Raw genomic sequence first — 19,594 nt, 5'->3', positions numbered from 1 at the left:
AAGCAATTCAACTCTGAACGTTCACCGAAGACTCTACAACATCCTGTGTTGTTACTTAGGATCTTGTTGAAACGGATGAACTGCAGTTTCATTTTGGTCTGTATATTTCATAAAACGAAACAGTACAGATTATTAAAAAGGACAGGTTTGGCTTTGACCCATTGTCTTTATTCCGCCCGTTCAATCCAAAACACTGGATCAGCTGGACTCCTCTGTCCTACTACCTGTGGAGCGAGCGAACATAAATCAGTCTAGAACCGGGGCGGTTCGGGGTTTTCGGAAAGCTCCCTGTCCTCTGATGGATGCCTGTTGGCCCCAGGCACACTTTGATGTCTAAGAGCTGATGAAGGCGCTTGTTCTCCAGGGTACCTTTCCACCCGATGGCTCACACCACTGTTGTGTAACAGAATCCGTCTGCTGGCGGGAGGGTCTGTGTGATTCGAGGAGGACCCAGGGGAGTGAAAGGACGAGGGGTTGGGGATGATGGGGGGGGGGGGGGGGTAGTGAAACAGAGCCAAGGATGACACCGCAGAGGACGAGCAGGAGAAATTTATCTTCATTTTACAGCCTTTTAAAAGCACTGCCTTAGCTTCTTCCATCTTTCACGCGTTCCCTATCGGTTACATGCTCACGCTCTCTCTCTCTCTATCTCTCTCCCCCTCTCTCCCTCTCTCTCTCTCTCTCTCTCTCTCTCTCTCTCTCTCTCTCTCTCTCCTGATTGCTCTTCCTTCCATATAAACACACTGGGCTTGAAATTAACACCCAACCACCCGCCAAATGTGGGAAAAATTTGGCAGTGGCAGGTAGCTCTGTTTACTTTACCACTCACTTTGGCCAATACCCTTTGTGCTATTGCTTATCTAATATCCTAGATGTACATGACCACAGAAAAAGAGTTGTTTCTGATTGGTTGGCAGGTGTCCTTTAAAATTGTATATATCATGCAATGTCCACGTGCTGCTTGAGCCAAGGATTCATTCTGAGAGGAGACTAGAAAGCTGTTACTATGACAACATAGTGTTTGTTTGCTGTTTTTATTTGAATATGAACATGAGCAAATGAATATATGAATATGAGCAAATTCTATACAAAGCCCTCATTTTGTAAATCTCTGGTGAGTGGCTGTGATGTAAACAGGAGAATGCTCTCTGAGGTGGTTCTGAGAGAAGAATGTACGGGACTCCTCTTTGCATCGTGGAGTTCTGTTTCTCCTCCTCAGACTTTTATTTTCCCCCACCTAAGGGGCAGCCGTGGCCTAATGGTCAGAGAAGAGGGCTTGTGACCGGGGGGGGGGGGGGGGTGGAGTGGGTGAACAGCGCTTTTCCCTTCCTCAACATTCTCAGCTGAAGTTCCCTTGGGCAAGGCACTAAATCCCAAAACTGCCCCCCCCCCCCGGGCGCTACGGTTATGTGGCTGCCCACTGCTCCGGGTGTGTGTTCACTGCCTCCTAGTGTGTGTGCCCATTTGCTCACTGCTCATGGTGTGTGTTGTGTGTTCACTGCTTTGGATGGGTCAAAATGCAGAGCTCAAATTTCCCTGTTTGTGGGATTAATAAAGGAAATAAACCTATAAAAAAAAATATATAAACTTCAGATTTTTATTTTTCTCCTCAGATTTTTATTTTTCTCCTCAGACTTTTGTTTTTCTCCTCCTTAGACTTTTATTTTGCTCTGTCTGGATGCCTTGTCAGGAATCAGCCCTTACTTTTAATAACGCTGACACCAGTACTGATGCTAACATTTACTGATAGATTAATAGCTGATTATCACAGTAGTGCATGCACACCCTATTGTCCTCTCTCTGGTGTATCTGTGCTCTCTCCTTACCAGAACCCTTACCGGCAAAATGTGGTAACACCAGCAGACTGGGTCAAATGATGCTGGAATTCTAAAAACAATGAATTGTTATTTGTCCCCACAAAACAGAAGAAAGTAATATTTATGCTAATAATTAAAAGTGCTTTCTTGATGCTGTTGGATTTTATAAATATGCAGTGTATGCAGTTATACTTTGGGGTGGGAATCGTTTGGGGTGGGAATCGTTTGGGGTGGGAGTACTTTGGGGTGGGAATTGTTTGGGGTGGGAGTACTTTGGGGGTGGGAGTACTTTGGGGTGGGAATCCTTTGGGGTGGGAATACTTTTGGGTGGGAATCCTTTGGGGTGGGAATACTTTTGGCTGGATAAAAAAGAGAGCTGCAGAATAGTGCTCCTGAGCTACAAAGTTCATTCTGTTCAAGCCCTGTACAGAAAACCTAGGCATAGACATTATTTATTTATTTGTTTGTTTGTTTATTTTTTAGTGTTTAGTTCTTGTGTTGTTCTTATTACTACTATGATTAACTTTAAGAGGTTTTGAATGCAATTATTTATTTGAGACAAGACAGAGATACAAAAAATGCCTTAACGTGTGTACTATCAACATGATTTTGAGTGATAATTTTTGGGATAAGAAGTTGTAAGATAAGTGGAAACATTGTCAGTAACTGAGTCTTTATCTAAAAGAAGAAATCACGAGTGAACAGGGAGATCTTCCTTGATCTGACTGTTATGGCTGTTACTGTAGATACTAGTAACAGACATTACATCTTACTGACTGAGCCTGTCCTCGGAACTTTGACCTGTATCATTTTCTGGACGTGTGGCAGACTGAAACTTCAGACGCTTGTAATGAATGAAAGGGTTTCGATAAGAACGGGAGTATTCAGCAGGTCTCAGTGTGTACAGGCTTGCTCAGAGCCCACATATGCTGATGTTAAAGAGTTTGGGTGTTTGTGTTTTACACAGCTGTGCCATCCTGTGCTACAAAACCAGTGTTTATTCCGTGTTTATGCCCACCCTCTTAGATAGGATTTAAAAAATCATCACACACACACTCTCTCTCTCTTTCGCTCTCTTGCTCTCTCACTCTCTCTCTCTCACACACACACTCTCACTCACAGGTGTGGCCACACACACACCCTCGCACTAACATGTGCACTCACACACAAACAAACAAACAACTGCCCTGCAGTAGATATTAATTACAGTAGAGGTCAGAGAGAATGTGTGTGTATGTGTGAGTGTGTGTGTGTGTTTGAAAGAGAGAGAGAGAGACTGTTCCACTGGAGCTCATTAAAAACGTGTTTATCCAGCCCTCTGTGGGTAATGAAGGCTAATTAGACTGGCATTCCTGGGCAAACGCACATGCTGTCGGGAGGATATGATGGTGTGAATTGTGTCAGAACAAAGAGACTTAACACACAGTGTATTACTCCACAGCGACTGAACCAGTCACAATACTTAACAGAGTCCCTGCTCCGAGCCCTCACAGGGCAGAGAGTCCATAATCAATGCTTCTGAACTCTTTTAGAAGACAGGCCCTTGGAATGCGTTTTTTTTCTTTTGGGGGGGTGGGGTGTCTTTCATTAACTTGTTGGTAAAGTCCTACACATGAAAAAAAAAATCATTTCACAAAATTTATTTGATCTTAAAATTAAAGTCTTTTTTTTTCCTCCTCAAGCCATAACCTCGACATATTCACAGCCAGACCTCAATCCCAGTCTACACCCTTGCCCATTCCAAATTTCAGCCAAACTAATCCCAGTCTACACCTTTATCCATCACAAACAACCAAACTTTAATCCCAGTCTACACCCTTATCCATTACAAACTTCAACCAAACTTTAATCCCAGTCTACACCCTTATCCATTACAAACAACCAAACTTTAATCCAAGTCTACACCCATATCCATTCCAAACTTCATCCAAATCTTCACCTGAGATATGCCTTCTCCGTTCTAAATTTCAGACTATAATCTCAATCTATGCCCAATCCCTTGTCTCTTGTATGTTTCTGTATGTTCGTCAGACCTTTTGGTTGATTTGTGTGATGCATTAAGTGCTCTAGCATTAGAGTGAAATTTAATTGAAACCTTCATCATGTGTCTACTGGCTTAAAAAATGAATAAATGACAAGCAAACAGGACTTTATGCTCTGAAATGGACATGCCTTTGTTTCTCGCTGTCACATTAATGTCAGCAGACACTTCCTGCTCTCAGCGTCTGTGGGACCAATTGTATTGGGAATGTCACTCTCTCACTCACTCAATCACTCACCCATTATGTAAGCCGCTTTTCCTAATTAGGGTCGCAGGAGGTGCTGGAGCCTATCCCAGCATTCATTGGGTGAAAGGCGTGAATAATGTCAAATAATAGTAATTATAGTATGTGAAAATGGACTCAGAGACAGGCCATATAGATAAAGTCACTCAGGAGAAGTTTAATTAGAGCAGTGTGTTGAGATGTGAAGTAAGGTGAACATAATTGGGCACTAACTGTTGATAAAAAAAAAAAAAGTTCGTAGACAATTGATAAACATTGTGAAGAGCTTGGCCGAGTGGGGATGTATGACTGCACGCACAGTGCTATCCATCACTAGAGTTTACAAGGCACCAATAAACAGTGTCAATTGCATTCACAGACCGCTGATAAATCCCCAAGCAACCTGTGGCTATGGTAGAGAGAGTGAGAGAGAGGGAGAGAGAGAGAGAGAGATAGAGAGTGAGAGAGAGGGAGAGGGAGAGGGAGAGAGCGAGAGAGGTGTTGGGAGGTAGGGAGAACAAATTTCAGCAGGGTTGTTTCCTCCTTGGCCCTGACCAAGAACGAATGACGACATTTTACTCTAACATCTCCTCCAGACCTTTAATTCCTCTCACCTCATTAAGGGATGCTTTTATAAGGTCATATACACATATACACTTACACACAGAGACACACACGCACACACACACGCACACACAGGTGTACTCATACACGCACACATGTACACTCATACACACACACACCCAACACACACATGCAATCACCTCTGTCTGTTAGCATCTTGTGGTTGTGAGGACAGGTCTGTGTCTGTTAGCATCTTGTGGTTGTGAGGACAGGTCTGCACGTGTGTGTGAGTGTGTGTGTTTCAGGTCTAGCTGTCATGTTATAAACCAATGGAAATATCAATCTGATATTCTGAAAATGAATGTGATTGTAATTGTACAGTTCTTAGTTGCAGGTCAGATGTGGTTTCACATGCAGTCAGACACACATACGTGCACATGCTCACACACACACACACACACACACACACACACACACACATGCAGAGTTTTGTCTTGCTGTGGATGAAGATGAATGGTGACGAGAGAATATGTTCTCACTGTGGATGTAGGAGTTCTGTTTGTGGAGGAACCACTGTGAGAGAGAGAGAGAGAGAGAGAGAGAGAGAGTGCTAGTGTGTGGTGTATTTCTGCAGTATTTCATGCTGTGCTTTACCTTAGCAATTGCCCTCAAAGGACCCAGCAGGCCAGCCAAAGAAATATGTTTTCTTTCAATTCAATCTTAATTTGTGTGTGTGTGTCCATGTGTCCGTGTGTGTGTCTGTGTGTGTGTGTGTGTATCCTGCTTGCTTGCATGTCTGTAAGTGCAGCTCGTTGCCAGCCCGTACAGTAGATAGAGTGACCACACATCCAGTTGTTCTCTCTACACATCCATCAGCTGATTGGCTCATTGTTTGTGGTTCTGCTCATTAAACGGCTTAACTGAGCGAAGGGTTGGACCTGTTCCCAGCCATACCGTCCACGCAAACACACGCGCGCACACACACACACACACACACCCACACACACCTACCTTCACCAGGATCTTAGCCAACCAGGCTCTCATCATGTTTAATGTAATCAGGGAAGCTCATATCTCAATGTCATTTTCCGTTTTCAAAGAGAAGTCAGATCAGTGTCACGGTCAACTCCTGAGCTCATTTCCGTCACATTTGTTGCCCTCACGTCTACCTTTCATTTCTTTCTGTTCCATTTCTTGATTTCTTTTCTCTTAAACCCAGCTTATACAGGCCAGTTTTGTTATTATACTTTTGTTACCATCAGTCACGTCCGCAACTAGACCTCATTTTTGTGTGAAATGTGCACCTAATGGCTTCTCTCACCTTTGTGTGTGTGTGTGTGTGTGTGATAGAGAGAGAGAGATTTAAACTGATGGTTTCTGTAATAACCACTTTCCTTCATAATGACCAGTTTAAGCCCTCTCTCTCATTTCCCTAACGACCAGTGTCAACTCCGTGACATGACAGCCTGAACATCCATTTCACTCCTTCTCTCTCTCTCTGGGGCTCTCTCTTTGGCCCTCTCTCCTCTTTCTCGTCCTTGAATGTTCTCTGTCTCTGTGTCTCTCCCTCACTCTCTGTCTCTCCCTCTCTCTCTCTGTCTGGCTCTCTCCCTCTGTGTTATCCCCTCCCTGTTCCCTCTCTCTCGCTCTGTCTCACTCTGTCTCTAACTCCGTCTTTGTCTTTTCATCTGTCTTTTCTTTTTTCTCCTGCATGACCCCAGTTCATTTTATTTCTTTTATTCACTCATCACCTCAGCTTGTAAAATACAAACTTCTCTTGAACTGATTCCACGTCTCTGTCCTCCTCCTTCTCCTCTCTCTGTCTCTCTCTCTGTCTCTCTCATACACGCACGCACACACACACACACACACACACACACAGACACACACACACACACACACACACTAACACACACAAACACACACAAACGTGTGGTTTCCATGGCTTTCAGAGTGTATTAAGCTGTATCAGTCATTGAGGTCACATTAGGATTCCACACTGCAGTGTGAGGACTTAGCCCTGACCTCATACACTGTGTCATTAAGCTCTTAACTGCCACACCACTCCATGCCATGTTAACTTTAACTACAATATGTAATCTCTTTATTACACATGCTAGAGGAGGACTCAAGTGGCCAGATCAAGTGCTCCAGCTGCCTGTCTTAGTCTTCTTTCCAGTCTTTTTCCTCATTCCTTCTCTGTCATTTATCTCATCTCAGTATCTGTCATCCCTTTCTTCATCTGTCAGTTCCTCTCTTCTGGGCATGATTCAGGGAGCGGATGAATTTCATAGACGCACATACAAGTTAATAACATAGTGACTGTCGGACGAACCTGTGATTAGAGTCTGTGTTTGAACTGAAGCTAGAAGTTAGATGACATGCCGCGGATTGATTTTTCAAGCCACTGATTCTCTGGTGATAAGTATGTGTTAGAATGTGTGTGTGTGTGTGTGTGTGTGTGTGTGTGTGTGTGTGCGTGTGTGTGCGTGTTTGTGTGTGTGTGTTTGTGTGTGTGTGTGTACATGTTTGTGAGTTTATGTTTGTGTCTGTGTGTGTCTGTGTGTGTGTGTGTGTGTGTGTGTGATTTTTGTTAATGTGTGTATGTCTATGTCTGTGTCTGTGTATCTGTGTGTGTCTGTGATTGTATGTGTGCATGCGTGTCTGTGTGTGTGTGTGTGTGTGTGTGTGCGCTTGTGTTTGTGTATGTGGTTTTGTGTTTGCGTGTGTGAGTGTGTGTGTGTGTGTGTGTGTGTGTGGGTGTGGGTGTTTGTGTGTGTGTTTCGCTGGGTTATCTTCTCCAGAGGTCAATTGGCAGGAGGCTAACACTCCTCAGAAAGAAAAAAAAAGCATATTTGAGTGTAATTTTCATCAGCTCTCATCAGTGATAGCTAAAATGAGTGTCATTAATCAGGAGAAGATGCATGTTCATAATAAAGACTCAATCACACACAAAATGCACGCTGCTAGCCCTCTCCCCTGACAGGAATCATTTAATCCAATTAAACTGCAATCTGGACCCAGCACAACCTCCGGTATTTTTCATACAATTCTGCAGCCCAGCCAATATATAGCTAGTCATGATTCATTAGCTATAAAGTCGCAATTTTGATGGGTCTCCAAGTGAACGCAAACTGCGTTCAATCATTTCTCAAACCCTGGGAAATTACTTAATGTGGACGTGTTTTCGGTCGTTAAATATTTATATCTATACTTATCGTTAAATACTTCATTTGTTCCGCAGACGCAGAGCAGGATGAAGCTCATTGCTGAAAACTACGATGACAGTCACCTTCATTCGCACCATCATCATCATCACCCTCATCACTCGCACGCGGGACATGGACCCCACACACACCACCGTGGTCCGCCCAGAGGAGCTCCGCATGCCAATCACAGACCACCACCAGACCAGGTTAGTAACACACACACACACATACACATGCACTCAGACACACAGACACACAGACACAGACACACACACACACACACAAACACACACACACACATATGCACTCACACACACACAAACACACACACACACACATTTATGCATACATACACATACATACACACACGCACACACGCACACACACAGACACAGACTCACTCCCTCATCACGGCTCACCACCGCACACATGCTGAAAAATTATACAACTGAAGTCACCACACTAATTATTAATACCATCTGTAATCATCTCATCCCTATCTCAGACTTATTCTCTATTCCTGTAAACACAAAACACTCCCTGTGTAAAGTACACTCCAGCCTGTTAGAGCAGCCACCCTCTCGCCTGCACTGCCCTGGGCAGACTTTTGGCAGATTCATGTGTTGGCGTAAAAAAAGAAAAAAAAAATCTCTGGCAATTTTATGGAAGCAAAAACATTGACTCAGCAAACAATCTTGACTCGACTTGACTCGACTAGCTTTAATGATGACCCAATTTCATAAAGACTGTTTTTTTTTTGTTTTTTTTTTTTGTAAACGATAAAATGTCTGTAATCTACGGCCTCCGAGTCGTTATGTTCCGCCGTTCCGCTGAGGGAAGTGAGAGGTTGATCTGATCTTTGCGTTCTTTCTCAGACTCTGGAATTTGTTGGAAAACACAGAGGGAGAGGAAGGGAGGATTTCAAAAAAGAAAAAAAAACCCAGCAAATTGAACCGTGCTTGAGTGAACAGCAGTTATGGCAAATTTTGAACATGTGTTAGCTACTGATATCAAAGTTTGTGATGATGATGAACAATGTTTAGAAGAAGACAGATGCAAACACAGACACAGACACACACACACACACACACACACACTCATACTCACACACACAGATGCAGAGCTTTTGAGTGGTTTAGGAAGTGGGAGAGCTGTATTTTTTTTGTACTTTTTTTTTTGTCTTTTATCCTCGTTTGAAGTGGAAAGTATTGTCTGAAATGACATAATTAGTCCTCTGTCTGACAGAGAAGTTAGGTATGAGCAGCGTCTCTGTTGTCAGTTCAAGAGATGCACTAAGATTTGGTAACTTCTCTCTCTGTCTTTCTGTGTGTGTGTGTGTGTGTGTGTGTGTGTGTGTGTGTGTGTGTTTTGGGTAAAAAAGAAAATCCCCTTTTTTGTACAGACATCTCATTTAAGAACAAAGCTTGTGGGTCCAGACTGATAAGAGTGGTAGAGTGATTTGTTTGTTAGTTCAGCCTGTTGAAGGCCAAGGGCTGCATATGTGGGTAGAGATATTTAATCCTATATATATATATATATATATATATATATATGTACACACACACACACACACACACACACACACACGAACACAAACAAAAACACACACAAATAGACTTCAGGTGCGCAGTACCAGATCCAGACCTCCCTCAGGATAAAGACATACCTCAGCAGTGAGGGAGTGCTGAGACAGCTCACTCTGATCATTAGGTTTGTGTGTGTGTGTGTGTGTGACTGAGGGAGTGAGTGAGTGTTACTGTGCCCTCACAATACCTATGTCGCTCCTGAAGATACACACACACGCAAGCACATGCACACACACACACACACACACACACACACACACACACACACACATACACACACCGCTTGTAGTCACATCACTCAGAGTGTTGTAATAGCCTGGTGATTTATGGTAGCTGGGGGAACTCCTCTGAATTCTGTAGTTACAGCCGGAGAGCCCCTTTCCAATGCCCGTCTCCACGGTAACCAGCAGGGGACTCCCTCTGGGGCCACCCACGCTTAAAAGCAACAACCATCCGGTGCAGCATGCCTAAAATCACAACAACGTCCACACATACCTTCCTCTGCCTTTTTCTCTTTAACCCAAAATAAACAAATGTCAAAGTAACATCACTGAAATCAGTGATTCACAAGTAAAGATCAACACCTTTAAAGGGAGATTATAGGGATATAGCCTCAGATAGATGATGCTTTGATTTAGTAATCCCAGAGTTCTTATGGAATATTAGTCTAAATAGCCACTGACAGCGCACAGCAGTGTCTCGTTGGGAACATATACTGAATGCGACATAACTGATTGTAACTCACTCAAATACAGAATTCATTACTAACTGACGGTAAGGTGTCGGAAAGGGTCATAACTGCTCATAGAAAACCATATGATGTGCTATGGAAGATTGATTAGCCATGCAGGGAAGTCCACAACATAGACTGGTATTGGTCCGTCTGCCCAATCACCCGGCAGGACACGCAGCCTCCAGCACAGAGGCCGCAGAGCTGTGGAGACGCTATTTACCAAAGTGCCAACAAACAGTAACATTACCATAATACCTGTAACGTGTAATATCTGTTACAGTGAATCTGTAACAAAGGAAAGGTAAACACCCATGTTGGCACAGTTTAGGTCATGTGTACTTCTGCTTGAGTACTTTTCGCTAGAGACTCTGAATAAACTTTAAACCTGATCCTGGGCCACGTTGTGCTTTAAATGGGGAATCTACCGAATCCTCAGTCAGTTTAGTCTGGGCCGGAGTTCAGTCCTCGTCTGAGAAACCAGAGGCGGTGGATTAAACCAGACCAGGACTGTGTTAACAAGCTGTCTTTCGACTGCTAATCCAATCTGACGCTAACATCACAGAAGAATGCTCTCAATGAAAAAAGAAATAAAAAAGTTCTTTTCAAAGTCATTTGAGCGAGAGGTTGCCAGAAATGATGATGGTGATTTAAAAAAAAATGTTTTTATAAAAATAAGGAGATACAGTGAGAAACATTCTGTGCTTGAGTGATTGAAAAGATATTGTGTCTCACATTATTGTGCTAAATGTGTTCCATTCCAAGGTAAGTCATGTGTGTGTGTGTGTGTGTGTGTGTGTGTGTGTGTGTGTGTGTGTGCATGTGCATGTGTGTATGTATGTGTGTATGTATGTGTCTGTATGCATATGTGTAAGTGTGTGTGTTGTTAACTCTTGCCTATGAAGTAAATTCTACTCTTTACTTCAGTCATTGTTCAGAACTCCATAGGAGAGTGATCATATACCTGGGGGGATCCCCAAGTTCCATAAACGAAAGCTAAATCAAAACACACGCAGAGAGGGAAACTAACACACGCCCAGGCTTAACTAACATTTGGTGTGTGGTAGAACATGGTTAAATACAGTTATGCAAACATCTTCTTTGCCAGAAGCTTCCACATAACTAATTCTGTATCACTCAAAAACTCACGCATACTGTCAAACATGTATTTGGAGCTAAACATGTATTTGGACAACACAGTTGATGCTTGAGATATTTATAGCTCTCAGGCAAGTATGCACCACACGCGCGCGTGCGCCCGCACACACACACACACACACAGACACACACACACTCAGCTCAATAGTCGTATTGAGTAAAGACTATAGACCAGGTGCTCTTAGTGGATAGTTTGAATGTGCCTGTCTCTCTCTCTCTCTCTCTCTCTCTCTCACACACACACACAGCTGTGAGTTTATTGAGGGCTCTGGCTTGTGGTGTTTCCAGTGTGGGTTGATATGGTGGAATGCTGGCTGGCCCGTAGCTGTCTGGTTCAGGTGTAAAGCCACAGTCACTGTGTTGTTCTTTAATGGGCTTTGGCTCATGTCTGGCTCTGTATTCACTTCTGTTTGACTCAGGACACAGTCAGGCAGCATGGAACGTTCTGGAGTCAACCTGCTCCCCTGTGCTGAAGTCATTTTTCAGCATGCATGTAAATCCCAGGCTCCCTCAAACACACACACACACACACACACACACACACACACACACACACACACATACACACACACATACACACACACACACACACACACACACACAACTGATTCACATTCACAGATATACATATACAAAGAGATAACAAATCCATCCATTACGCTGTCTGATCCTACCAGGAATGTATATATCTCATATATGTAGTACACACACACACACATACACGCACACACACACTCTCACAGACTAATACACTCACACACACATGCTCACAGGCTCACAGGCACACACACACACTCGCAGACATAATCTCCAGATGTGCTGCTAACATTTCCCCGTTTTCTGAAAAGATAAATAATGGAAAATGTGTTTAGGCAGCCATAGAGCACCTGCTAACAGACTGAGAGATTTTAACTCTTTATCTGCCGAATGGGCAGCACTTTGTAAGTGCGTATCTGAGCCAATCATGTGTCTTTAGCGCCCTGAAGCTGCTGAGTGCTAACTTCTCTGCCAATAAAAATCAAGCATATCCAAATTCCACCTTAAGTATGTCAATACTGAATGTCCATCCAGAGAAGTGTCAGATCTGGATTGAGTGTTACTTGAAATATGCATTTGATAGTCACTTTAGAAAGAATTATGGGACACGAAACCACACACACACTCGTGCGCGCGCGTGCGCGCAGACAAACACATTTACATCTATAGTGGTCTGGTTTTATCTGTGGAAGATCTCTTTTGGGGGGAAAAGGATAAAGGATAAATCATATTTATAGTTTTCTCTAATTTTAAGTCATCTGCTTGCGTGTGGACTGTTTTAAAGCTTTGGAAAAAAAAAGATATCTGTTTTATAAAGCTGGTTATGTTCACATGCATTAAGCTGTCTTTACAGTGCATAAATGTAAGGCTGATTTATACAGGTCTAAAACAGCCGATTGGCTCCCGCTGAGACCTGTCTGCGCATATAAATATTTTTAATATCAAACGCTATTAACGTAGCATAAATACTTTTTGCTAAATGTCACTTTCCTGACGTTTCTGTTTTTTTCGCGAGGGAGACGTCGTTTATAGACTCGGCGTACGCGATGGAGAGTAATAGCGACCACGAGTGAGGCAGCGTCGGGGGGGGGGGGTGGGGGTGGAAACCTTGTTAAAGGAAAGAGAGAATAACACGGCCGCCTCATAAAGGCCCTTCACTGCTCTGGGAGCGTGCTCCAAAAAATGCAAACTTTACCGTGCGCCCATAAAACCCGCGAGGCTATGATGAAGTACAGTACGCAGTTAAATTTTTAGAAACGGAAAAGCTACATGATCAGCGGGAGAATGACAGTCTCAGTGTTCTTTGGAGTAAAGTTTTCAGTATTGCAAAAGTGTCTTTTTTTTTTTTTCCTACCCGGTACCAGAAGTCTGTGGGTATCTGAAAAAAAAAAATCGATCCGATTTTTTTCGCCTCAGAGAGGTGTTAAGGTTGTGCTAATATGACTGGTTATTGAGTTGAAGAGATGTTGTAGTTGAGAGGTTGACTGATAGACAGCGCTGAGTGAGTTCTGATGGTCTGAAACCAGCTGTGGAGTTCTGGCACTGGTCTGTAAAGACAGATGTGGAGATTCCCTGTGACTCACCCGTAATGAAAACAGACACCTCACACAGACTGAACACGCACATGCACCCGCACGCATGCACTCACACGCACAGACGCATGCATGCGTATACACACACAGACGCATACACATACGCACACACACTCACACACGTACACACACACACGCATGCACACACAGAAAAATCATCAGTGTATACTTAAGATGTACAGTATGCCTGTGTCTGGTATGGGTCAGGGTAAACTAACATTTGTGTGTGTGTGTGTGTGTGTGTGTGTGTGTGTGTGTGTGTGTGTGTGTGTGTGTGTGAAAAAGAGAGAGAGTGCATATGGGTGTGACTGTACTATCATAACCACAGCTGCCTATTATACATGGCCACAGATTAGGCACTGTGTTTCTCTATTTACTGTCCCGTTTTCCTTCTCTCTCTCTCTCTCTCTCTCTCTCTCTCTCTTTCTTTCTCTGTCTCTCTCTCTCTGTCTGTCTGTCTCTCTCTCTCTCACACACACACGTGAACACACATGCACAAATGCACCCATCCCATCGCTTTGGCATATCCTCCCTTACACATGACCCTTGTACTTTGACCATTGTGGGAAGTTCATGTGAGGTCAGGGTCCGAGGCCCCCGAGGTGCAACTGTTTTTCTTTCAAACCCCCTGGTCTTCATCCCCCCTTTATCTGCCTCTTTTATCTGAGCAAGATTAATCGCTCTCTTTATTTTTCTATGAGGTGAGAGAGAGAACACAGCATGGAGAGAGAGAGAGAGAGAGAGAGAGAGAGAGAGAGAGAGAGAGTAAACAGGAGGAGGAGGAAGAGTGATGAATGATCAATGATGATGAAGGACATTTGGCTCCTTTGGCCCAGGGGATACCGTCCGGCCAAACCTGTCAGATGGAAAGATACTCTTACTGCCATTACAAACACACACACACACAAACACGTCATACATACACACGGACACAGACACTCAGACCCACACACATACACAAAGACAGAGGAAACGCTCCATAACAAATGACACCTATCACTGTACGTTTTGGCCACAGACAGATGCTTCTCAGCTCTGGATCAGTAGGTAGGGACTGTGTCTCTGTAAAACACTCACTCGCAGTCATCGCTTAGAGCCGAGTGTGTGTGTGTGTGTGTGTGTCTGTCAAATATTAATGCTAACAACATGTTTTCTCTCTTTTAGGATGACGAGGAAGGCATTTGGGCATGACCATTTCCATGGCAACCATAACACCTGCTTTATGCTGAGGGGGTGAGTCATGATGATGATGATGATGATGATGATGATGATGATGATGATTATGATGATGATGATATTCACCATGCAGTCAGTGTCACTTTTCTCCCTTTGTCTATGTAGCCCCTAAGTAGTTTGAGCAGCTCTAAAAATCAAAACCCTTTTCTAAAGACAGCTGAGGATGTTTTGCTTTTCTTTCCCGTAGCCGTTGAGCTGAAAGAAAGGAGAATGTGAGCCAGAGTCAAGCAGGTTGGTTCTGTGAGATGACTGGAATAACTCTAAAACCATAAAGTCCCTTACATTCCTACATTTCCCAGACTAAGAGAGGCTTTTTTCTGTTACGTTATTAAAACGACAGAGTGAGAATAACCAGAGATGGTTTTACACACACATGCACGCACACACGCGCATACATGCACACACACACTCACACACACACACATATAGACCTGTAAAGTTTTACACTTGCCCCCTACCTGGTATGTGTGCAGGAGTGCTTAATTAAAAAAAGAAAGAAAAAAAAAGCTGCTTTGCTCTCACAGGATTTTTGTAATTTTTATTTTTAGCTTTAAATGAAGAATGTTTGCTCATAAAAAATGGTTCTTGTGCTTGGGTTGTAGTTTTAAGACCCCCTGTGGATGAACATGTGGTGTGTCTGTTCTCCTAAGAGAAATGCTTTGATTTTAAAGACACTCCACGTTCACTGCTCTTCGTCCATCCACTTCACCATCTTCATCCTCACTGTGATAATTTAGGGGCTAAACCACTCCCTCAGTGAATGCAAGTGTGTGTGTGTGTGTGTGTTTGTGGAAATGGATGTCTTTGTGTGTGTTTGTAGGCGCATGTGTGTGCATGTATGTGTCTGTGTGTGTCTGAAGTTAAGTGTGTGTGCATGTGTGTGTGTGTGTGCACGTGTGTGTGCGCGTGTGTGTGTGTGCGCGCGCGTGTGTGGATGTGTGTGTGTGCATGTGTGTGTGCATGTGTGTGTAAGACTGCCTTATGGTGGCCAAACTAGACTACATGCTCTAATGCTCTCCATGTGTGTGGAGAATGCGACAGTATCAAGATTCACCAGAAGACACGCAGAAAGAACTGTACCTTTCTCTCTCTTTCTCTCTCCTTCTCTCTCTCTCTTTTCCTATACTGGGCAGCTGTTTTGCGTGTCTTGGCGCAGTGCAGGAGACATGGGTGGACAGGAAACAGTAGTGCGGTTGGGTGGTGTAATCTCTCCTATCAGAGCTTACTCTGACACACACGCAGGATTTTGGGGTAATCTGATACTCCCACATGCTTTTCATCCACCCCAATCCCATAATCCAGCACATTTGTATTCTACGTAACTCAACTCTTATCAGCAGGCCCTATCTATCTGCTGGTGTTACTGAGAGTGTGTGTGTGCTTGTGCATGTGTGTGTGTGATGAGTTATGAGTATCAGGTGCAGATGGCGTCAATTAAAACGAGGGTTTTCTGCTCCAACACTCAAAATGCTGTCTGACTCTCTTCTCTTCTCTTCTCTTCTCTTCTCTTCTCTTCTCTTCTCTTCTCTTCTCTTCTCTTCTCTTCTCTTCTCTTCTCTTCTCTTCTCCTTTGTAAATCTGTATAACCCCTTTTTAAATCTGTGCTTCTTCTCTTTGTTTTCTTTTCTTCCTTCCCTCTGCCTCTTTTTTTTTCTTCTTTTCTCTCTCCCATGTCCTCCATGCTTTTGTACAGGCTGAAGCTATGACATCAGTGTGGTATCTGGTAGTCTGTGCAATGTTGCCCATTGTATCAGACCGTGCCTATGTGTCTCTCAAATCCTTAAACATACATTCCAAAATAACTCCTGCTATTTGTTTACCATGAATATAATCTTCAAATCCAAAATCCAAATATTATCGGCGTTCTACATGAATGATATGTCATAGCAACTCATTTCTCACCTATCTATTTAGCTTGAATTCAACAACGTTTCAGACCTAGAATAAATTAGCTGTAATGTTTACTAAACATACATAGTTTCAGTGATGCATGTTAAGGAGAATTCCAAAGAGGATATAGCAATTAATCTACCTTGCAATTTTCATACGTGTGTTTTTTTTCGTTTTTTTTTAGGGACACAGGTTTACAAGTCAAGCCTGTTCTGAAAATGCACTGTTTCGTAGAGGGCCAAGATTCCACACAGATTAAAAAAAAAAAAAGATGAATTTTGTGATAAGATTTATGTCACAAGTGTTTTGGGCCCCCACAGAACATCCCCACTCACTCTGATTGGTCGGTTTTGGGTTACTGCATTGATTGCAGTCAATTTGTTTACGTCCATTTGCTCTCTGAGTTTTTTTTCTCTCTAATGAAAGAAGAATGTTTCTCCTGAGGAGATGAGGAGAAGAAAAAAAAAAAGGACGGCGAAAGGAGAGACAGAGAGAAATGGGAGAAAAAAGAAAAAAAAAACGACGCGGAGGGAAGATATGCTTTGAAATGCTATTCTTTAATCCTGGCATGAAGATATTTGTAGGAGCTGGGCTTTAGGGAATGAGACGCAACCCGAAAGTTGAGGTTTGGTTCTGTCTCAGATTATCAGGAGTTTCTCAGGAGATCTCCTCAGAGCTCCTTAGGCACAAACCTTGGTTGTGTGTGTGTGTGTGTGTTTTTTTTAATGTGTTTATGATTTTTTTCCCTCAAATGGGATGGTTGAAACTGAGCGAGAGGTATAAGCGGGGGGAAAAAAAAAAGGGGGGGGCGGGGTAGAATGGATGGAGAAAACACAGTTGAGGTTGAGAAAGGGGAGTAAGGCAAATTGTGATGTCATTTGGAGATTTTGGTCATGACTGAGGGTGTATGTTATGTCATTTTCGTTTAAAACTCAAAATGAGTTCAAATGCACATGTATATACACATTCAGCAAGGGTTTTGTTGTGTGCATTTTTGTGGTGTGTTTGTGTGTGTGTGTGTGCATGGGGTCAGGTGCATCTGGGAACACATGCAAGTTTGAATATCCTGGACTTAGATGATCCCCTTCTCTCTCTGTCTCCCCTGCCTTCTCTGTCTCCCCCTATCCCTCTCTATATGTCTCTCTCTCTCTCTCTCTCTCCCTCCCCCCCCACCCCTCCCGCTCCAAACCTCTCCCTCTCCCTCCCTTTCTCTCCCTCTCCCTCCCTTTCTCTCTCTCTCTGTCTCTGTGATGGGGAGATGAGGTTTAGAAGATGTGGGTGCTGTGCCAGTGTGCCCTGATTCAGTGTGGAAACCACTGAATCAGCTCCACTACTGACATGGCATGTCTCCCCTCTCTGGCATGTCTCCCCTCTCTGGACGACTGGAGATGTTCAGTAGTCACACATTTTCTTTCTTTTCCTCTTATTGTATGTGAGTGTTTCCTTAGTTTCCTTACACTCTCTCATTACTGTGTGGGTTGTTTATTTGTTTATTTGATGGTGGTTTGTGGGTTTGTTTTAGCCGGATAGGGAAAGGGGAGGGGGCAGACACCTGTGGAAACGGTGCGGTCATCATGTCCGAAAAAACATATCTGGAAAACATTAGTGAGTGTTTTTTTTTCTTCTCACCATTGTTTCCTTCATTACAGCTGTGTGTGTGTGTGTGTGTTTGCGTGCGTGTGTGTTTGTTCATTCTCTCTCTCTCTCTGTCTCTCTCTGTCTGAACATGCTACAGTTGGAGTCATAGTCAGTACGTAACTCTTTTTGGCTCTGTGGTTTCTGCACTTCAAGTCTCTTCATAAATCAGCTCAGAGCATGAAAGATTTTAGCCAGTTTTTCTAAACCCTTTCTTGATCTCTCATTAATTACCCCATTAATTAACATTAAATATCCTGTCAACCTATCAGCTGTCTGTCCTAGAGGAATGTTCTGGGGTCGCCGTAGTTACTCTAACCTGATACCGGCTCCTGTGCAGTTCTAAAAATACAACCCTCCTTTTCTATGCTTGTTTCATCGAGGAAAAAAAAAAAGACAGCATTCACAGCGCTCTCACCATCTTTGAACTTTCTGTAAGATTTTTTTTATTCCTAAACAGGAAATTTGAATGAATATTAGACAAACAAGCTTTTGTTTGATCAGAAAAGAAAATAGATTTTTTTTTTTGTGGTTTTCGTGAATGGTGTTGTAATGGATGCTGATATAAAAGACATAAGAGGTTTCTATTAATGTCACAGGTGTTCTTAATAACTGTTGTCACTCAAAAATAATACTTCACACACATACACACACACATATACGCATAATGTCAGATACTCGTGTTGTGGCCTGTATGTGTTTCACTTAATGGTGGCAGTGGCAACCTTAGGGGTGTGTGTGTGTGTGTGTGTGTGTGTGTGTGTGTGTGTGTGTGAGAGAGAGAGAGACACGGAGAGGGATTATGGGAGCATTTATGTGATCTCTCTCGCTGCCGAAACACAAAGCCAAAATGCCAGTGGAACGTCGCTGCACCTGGAGAAGGTTCCGGAAGCAACTCTGTGATGCCCTAAAACCAGCTCCTCTAACAGAAGGCAAGATTAAATCCCTCTTTTGAAGGAGGCAAGAATGTGAAAGAAAGAGAAACAGAGAGATTGTTTATAAAAGACACTTTTGGAAAGGAAGATCCGACTCTATTTAGAGATAGAGAGTGAGAGAGAGATTTACCATCCCCTTTCTTTCCCTCATGCATTCTCCTGTCAAACTCTAAAATCTACCTCACACACATTCCTTACTGCTACTTTAAAGCACTTGAACACACACACAAATGCACAAACGCACACACATACACCTATACACACATTCATTCACACCCATGCGCACACACGTGCGCATACGTGTGTGTGTGTGTGTGTGTGTGTGTGTAAGTGTGTATGTATGCGTGTGAGTGTGTCTGCCAGTGCCTGTGTGTTATTTGGGGCAGGAAGTCATCATTAAACTGTATTGTCTTAATCTCTATCGCTATAATGGCTCTCTAC

At 43.2% G+C, this 19,594-nt stretch overlaps 1 protein-coding gene across 1 annotated transcript in view; it reads left to right on the top strand.

Moving 5' to 3' along the window:
- The window catches only part of LOC115820826 (ERC protein 2), a 151,751-nt gene extending 137,103 nt beyond the window's left edge, over nucleotides 1-14,648 (top strand). The window contains exons 16-17 of the mRNA XM_030784513.1: nucleotides 7,890-8,060; nucleotides 14,622-14,648. Coding sequence (XP_030640373.1) covers nucleotides 7,890-8,060; nucleotides 14,622-14,648 — 198 coding nt within the window. The remainder of the gene's footprint in view (nucleotides 1-7,889; nucleotides 8,061-14,621) is intronic.
- The last annotated feature ends 4,946 nt before the right edge of the window (nucleotides 14,649-19,594 follow it).

The sequence above is a fragment of the Chanos chanos genome, chromosome 9 (genome assembly GCF_902362185.1).
Source record: "Chanos chanos chromosome 9, fChaCha1.1, whole genome shotgun sequence".
NCBI lineage: Eukaryota > Metazoa > Chordata > Actinopteri > Gonorynchiformes > Chanidae > Chanos > Chanos chanos.
The sequence above is the reverse complement of the archived record's forward strand: the minus strand, read 5'-3'. Positions and strand labels throughout refer to the sequence as shown.